Source organism: Megalobrama amblycephala, linkage group LG1, assembly GCF_018812025.1.
Source record: "Megalobrama amblycephala isolate DHTTF-2021 linkage group LG1, ASM1881202v1, whole genome shotgun sequence".
In the NCBI taxonomy this organism is placed as follows: Eukaryota; Metazoa; Chordata; class Actinopteri; order Cypriniformes; family Xenocyprididae; genus Megalobrama; species Megalobrama amblycephala.
The window spans coordinates 53,253,421-53,260,189 of record NC_063044.1 but is presented as its reverse complement, the minus strand read 5'-3'; the positions used below and the strand labels follow the sequence as shown (position 1 = coordinate 53,260,189).

Below are 6,769 nucleotides of genomic sequence, written 5' to 3'. Positions count from 1 at the left end.
ATCCAGGGACAAAATTCCTTTAAACGTATCAGATTTTAGGAATTAGGAAAGGCTGAGGGTTAGGGGGTTTCACAAGAGTTTTAACAATCTATCATTTTTAATAATCTCAGCCTTTCCTAAATTTTGATTTCATGGGTAGTTGGTTAAGTGAATCTCATGAAAATTGCCAGAAAATGCTCCATTACTTCACCACAGAATAAAAAGCATATTTTTTTTTTTTTTTTTTTTAAATAATAAAAGCTAGGCCAGTTCTGGCAATGTTCACTTTTCACAATAAAATCAACTAGATTCGTTTTTTTTTTTTTTTTTTTTCTTTTCTTCCACAGACAGTGTTATTTGGAAGTGGTTGTCAATGGCAAAACATATTTCAGATCCCCCCTAAAATTGACCACTTGTTGTCAGTAAGTGGGTGGTTCTTGACCAAAATAAGCTGCAGATAGACTTTGTGACGCCACAACACATATATTTTTCACATATTGTAGGCTATCTAGTATAATGACGAGTATTTTGACATCCTACTCAAGTTTACAGTTTACTCCTACACATACTCGGACGAAGATGAGATTGCAGTCAAATCATTGTAATATCAGAAGAATGTTGTAAATCTTACTTTTCAGAGCTGAAAATGTTAGATCAAGGTACAAAAGCCGTGCGTTAATTTCATGCGTCTGATATTCGCGCGCTCGCAAAATTCAAAAATTAACGGTCATAACGACCATCTTCGTTTATGGATTTCTTAATGAATAACGCTTATTATGAGATTAAGTGTATATGTTCGAGATTTTATTAAGATTTGACATAGTTTACTCAACAGATTGTGTTCGTAAATGAAACCAGAAGATTTTATCGTTTAAAAACAGAAATGGGGCCGGGAAATCGCTACCTCATAATAATTTGTTGCTTTTAAAATCCATAGATTGCTCTGAAGCTATTGTATAGAGACAAAAAGTAGATTATGCAAGGTTATTAAACAGTTCTGAGGTGTAGTGCAGTTTTAAGAAACCGGTATGTAGCTAACACGAATGTTGATCCACGAACATGTCTTGTGTGTTCAAAAGCTGTCCATGACACTAATGCAGTTGTTGAGAGGTCGTGTGGGTTGTTAAGGGAAGCCTGCAGGTATGAGCAGGAGTGCGTTTAGCCGAGACGGGTTTGTAATTACCTGACTTGCAGTTGATATGTAGAAGTACACCGAGAGAGAGAGAGAGAGAGAGAGAGAGAGAGAGAGAGAGAGAGATGGAGGCGGGTCAGAGCGGAGCGGAGGAGCATCTCTCTTTTTCAGCTCTGTTCGGTTCGGAGGCGCAGTGACGGACATCCCGGAGACGAGCGCACTGGACGCGTAAGTTCTGTTCATTTTTTTTGCATAGTTAAATCCACTTTTTAGCTTCTTCATGACTGAACGTGGAATGTCAGAGGTAACATGATGAGACTAATTTAAAATGTGAATATTTATTCGGTTTACTATGCTATAAAAGTGAAAATGTGCAGGTGTTACCTTAATGAACTATGTCGAACCGATTTGGCTTTTAAAAAAATGACTTTTGTTGGTGTCACCCAGTGTGGTCAGGATGATTCAGTCAACCTGTTAATTTGGATGTTACCACATAAAATCACGTTTAGGTTTTGTTGCCGGTAATTTTTGTACAGTGTAAATGGGAACGGAAATAGAATACGAATTTATTCCTTTCATTGTATGTCAGTATCGTTATATTTAATTAATTTAATTATTGATTAATTAATTAATTAATTAACTTTTAGATATATTTATTCATTATATATGTGTAAACTCTAGCGCTTTGTAAAGGGGTTGATTTTTCAAACATTTTGATTTCTTTAAATATTTATATCTTAGTTTTATGCAGCGTATTATGGAATTATAGCTACAACAGATTCACTATTCATTGCTTTGTAAGTGTTGACAGATTTTTTTCTATCTAGAATGTATGACTTTTTGCAAGAACAAACTGAACTAGGAGATGTGTGCTGTCCATGGTGCTGAAATCATATAGCCTGTAGTGCAGTGGTTTTCAATCCTGGTCCTGGAGACCCACTGCTTTGCACGTTTTGTATGTCTCTTTTATTTAACACACCTGATTCAAATCATCGGCTCATTTGGTGTGAGCTCCAACAGAACTAAGTACGTCAGGTTAGAGAGACATGTGCAGAGCCAGGCTTGAAAACCACTGCTGTAGTGCTTCAGACATTAACTGAGAAGAGAAGCTGTCCTGATTGTGTTTAATTGTTTTCCCTGTCATATTTTATTTTTCAGATTAACATAATGTAGTCAGTCTTGAGCAAGTAGATTTCAAGTTTGAGAACCTATTCTCTCCATTCGCTCAATGTGAAATGGGCATTGCGCAGTTGTTGGCTTGACTCTGTAAGCACTTATGCCTTAAAGAATGAGAGTCTTAGGGAGGAGGACTGTAGAAATGATGCTACGCGGAGATGGAGAATGGAGGACCCGCAAAAGTGCATGACAAGCGGGTCAGTGTCGGTTTGAAGAAATCATAAAACGAGGAGAAACACACACATTACCACCTGAAGCCATGGGGATACGACATCTCCTACTTCTGCTGGTCTATCTAGACCCGTTGTGCGTCCTGAGCGCATCCACAGCCAAGAGGAGCAAACCCCCTCCAAAGAGACCCCAGAAAGTGAAGGAGGTTAACAGCACCGTTGCTCCAACAGTGGCACCACGACGGATCACACAAGTCCAGGCGCCCATCGTGGGTGATCACGATACCTGTCTCGGCTACTACGATGTAAGCGGTCAGTTCGACAAAGAGTTCGCCTGCAACAACACTGACCACCGGTACTGCTGCGGGAGCTGCTTCCTGCGCTTCTGCTGCCCCGTGAAAGCCAAACGAGTGGATCAGAGAGTCTGTACCAACTACAACACGCCCGACTGGATCAAAACCCAACCGCCCTCACCCGCACCCACAGGGGACACGTACGACCCTGCACTGGACCAGACCAACACCACTGTCTACATCACCTGCGGGGTCATCACCCTCATTATTATCCTGGGGATTTCTGCCAAAGTGGCCTATGATAAAGCCACCAGACAGCCTCAAGAGATGAATGTCCAAAGGTAAGTCCAAGAAAGCTCTTTGGAAATGTACTACTTTGGGTTAAAGCATCGCCAGTAAGAAGTATTGATTGTTTAGGGGTGGTGTAGCCTGGTTAAACCACCCCACACTCTAAAAAAGGTACTTTATTGTAATCTATGGATCCTTGAAGAACCTTTAACATCCATGGAACCTTTCCATTCCATGAAAGGTTCTTTGTAGTGTAAAAGGGTTCTTAAGATTTTTAAAATGTTCTTCACAGTTCAAAAGGTTTTTGGGGATGAAAAAAAAAGGTTCTTCTAATGGTTCTCCCTTTTTGGATCCTTTATTTTTAAGAATGCAGGCTGGTAACCAAAGTTTGTACAATGCAAAAATGTTTGTTTGTTACTATAAAGGGATAGTTTGCCTAAAATTGGGGATGCGCAATATATCGGCCACAGTATCGGCATCGACCGATATATGTTTATTTTTAATGTTATCGTTATCGGCCCAATAAGAACATTTAGCCGATATATTAAAGCTTATATATAATGAATTATTTCCTTCAGACACTTGTTCAGATGCGCACTGTTCGTAATGATGGTTATGAATTGCTTGAAATATGATTGAAATCACTTCAAAATGGAAAATACAGTTAAGTGCAACATGTGTTTTATTCAAAATTATAAGAACATTATAATTGTGTGCTTGGGACATGGATTTTAATGGTGAGACTTATGTTTTTGTAATCAGGCTCTCAAAAACAATATAAAAATTTGCATTCATATTTATCGGCCAATATATCGGTTATCGGCTTTCTAATATATAGAATTATCGGTTATCGGAATCAGACAAAATTTTCATATCGGTGCATCCCTACCCAAAATTGAAAATTCTGTCATCATTTACTCACTTATCCATGTTATTCCAAACCTGTATGCATTTAGTTCTTCTGTGGAGCACAAAAGAAGATATTTTATACAAAATTTTCAGTGTTTTTTTTTTCGTACAATGGAAGTCAATGGGGACCCCATTATTTTTGGGTCCTAACATTCTTCAGAACGTCATACTGCCTCTTTAAGAAGGTATTTCTTTGTTAACATACTAAGTGCATATGAAGGTTCTTCATAAGGTATTTGTCCAGATTTACTAAATGTGGCATATGGATAACCATCTAGGGTAGTAAGCGGAAGGGTAGGTTCATTTCACCATTGTGCCTTAGGATAACATGTACGACTTGTCGTCTTGGACGAAAGTGTTTGCTAAATAACTAAGCTCATTGACTTTCAATTACAATCTCAAAACTTAAACTTATAAAGAAATTGCAGTCAAAATATATAAAAAGTGTGTATTTTTATTCCCATTAGCATTTCAATATGTTTTAGAGAAACTTAAGGAGTGTTGTACGCCAAAGCAGTTTTAAGAGCACTGACTACATCTCAAATAAGAGTGATTTGTCAATTTTAGTGCATGAGACTCAATGAGGAAACAAGAAATGAATGAGACCTTGTAACACATCTCAGTTACAATGTACAGTACATAAACTAGACCATGAGTGAAAGCTTTGTGGTCTTAATCACAAATTAAGCGCTGGGTTCTGGGTTAGGAAGGAATATTAATAGTTAATTGCATACTGTATTAAATCTAGGACTCATCTGTGTCTAGGAGGGATTGATTCTGGATTTCATTAGTCTTGTGCTGAGATAGAGGTCAACCGCAAACCGTCGTAGTAGAGGGGAACTAGGACTTCATGGTGCAGTTTGTCAATAAGACAGATTTATAGTGCTGTGGATGGTCATTGGCAAAAAAAGGAGAAATTTCAGAGAGCAAGGTAAAAATCTCTCCTATGTTTTATCTGTATTGTTTATTGATTCTATTTATATAAAAATACTCAATCAATGTTACCCGAGAACAATGAATTCTCATATTAATAATGACGTAACGCTGACACCATAGCCATTTTAGCCAGTCACTCCGCAAGGGAATTCGCTCTTGTGCAGAGCTGTTGAGAGTATTAAAGATGGCACATTGCTCTCCTCTTATCGGACTGATACATGTACCAAATATGAGTCAAGCTCAGACAGTGTGATAAGAGTTTGGCTGGTGCTCACAATGAGGCTTATTGGATTTGTGAAGACAGACTGACATTCTGTACAGCTGCTTGATATTTGTAAGCAGCATACTTAAAATGAGCAGTCTGTTGATATTTACTCATGTTCTTCCAAACCCATATGATATTTTCAAAAGTAAATAATATAAAAGCATTATTATAAAAAGTATTTGAGCCAATGAGATTGCTTGCTTAACATTTAAATAGTCTGGTTCATTGTTTGGCTGTCAGAGTTCCTCTGAAGCCCTCCACCTCCCCAGCTCCACCTGCCTATATCTGCTACAGGATTTATGTATGTCTGTTTATGCAGCAGCAGCATATCTTACGGGCTTACAGCAGAGTCTCTGTGTATCTATTAGCAGTAAGTCTGTACTTGGTCTGCAGCAACAGCAGCATAGCAGATCCGCCAAGACCAAATACATTAGCATTGCCATAAACATGCTAAAACTATTCTGAGAATAGTCATTATTGAAATATATATGCTTAATTGTCCTGAAAATAATCACAAACCTTAAAAACGTGCAGCATCTAGAAACAAACTTTATTGTTTTATTTTATTTTATTTTATTTTATTTTATTTTATTTTATTTTATTTTATTTTATTTTATTTTATTTTATTTTATTTTTTTCTCAAACTATAACTTAAATTCTGGGGGTGAAATATGACCTGAACTTTTCTTGATGAGATTCACCTTCTTACATTTCATTTTACTTTCATACTACTTGCTCTAGTTTTTCTAAACACAGAAATATTGGTTGATTTGTCTCATGATCCATCTGAAAAATAAATAAATAAATAAATAAATAAATAAAAGAAAAGAAAAGAAAAGAAAAGAAAAGAAGTCCATAGGACTTAAGCACTATGTTTTTAGTTGTCAGTTAAGGTCTTTCGTGAATTACTGAATTAAAATTTTAGTCTGATTCTCAACCAAAACTATCGTATGTCTGTAGAAGTCTTGAAATATAGACCACAATTTGATGCTTGATTGCCCCTGGTCGGTCAATCAATCAATCAATCAATCAATCAATCAATCAATCAACCACTTATTAATCGATTGCAGTTTTACATTTAGACACCTTGAGCATTTTTATATTCATGTCATAACAAGCGCTACTTTTACAAGGTGCAAAGAGTATGAAATGTGTACTAAACACAATTCTAAACAATTCTAAACATTTCTCAGAAGGAAATGTGGCTAAACTCAGATGTGTCCCGTCTTCAATCAGTCTTGTTCTCCGTCATTGCTTGACATCCCTGCTGCTCACAGTGTCTCATAGACACAACAGTGAAGTTTCCTTCTACAGTAGAATGTTCCAGAACATTTGTTTCAACATTAACACTCTTTAAAACTGCTCTGTTTCATTTAGACTGTGTGTAGAGGGTGGTAGTTTGCTCCAAAATACAGTTAAATATATGATGAGTGTGTTTACCCAGCGGATCAGATGTGTAGTAAAACGGCTCAGGGCTGGAAAGCTCTTGATGTACTGTGTGCGTGTGTGTGTGTGTGTGTGTGTGTGTGTTTTGAGTGTTTGAAGAGCACAGGCACATGAAATGCGGGTTCTCTAAGGAGAACGTTTGTGTAAGACTAGAAATGAGACCTCGGTCAATGAG

The 6,769-nt window shown here is 37.2% G+C and overlaps 1 protein-coding gene across 4 annotated transcripts in view; it reads left to right on the top strand.

Annotated features, from left to right (window-relative positions):
* Nucleotides 1–349: 349 nt before the first annotated feature.
* Nucleotides 350–6,769, top strand: part of LOC125274504 (protein shisa-6-like) — a 118,055-nt gene continuing 111,635 nt past the window's right edge. For all 4 annotated transcript variants that reach the window (XM_048200947.1, XM_048200946.1, XM_048200945.1 and 1 more), the window contains exons 1-2: nucleotides 350–1,339; nucleotides 2,270–3,091. In XM_048200947.1, coding sequence (XP_048056904.1) covers nucleotides 2,547–3,091 — 545 coding nt within the window. In that variant the 5' untranslated portion in view covers nucleotides 350–1,339; nucleotides 2,270–2,546. The remainder of the gene's footprint in view (nucleotides 1,340–2,269; nucleotides 3,092–6,769) is intronic.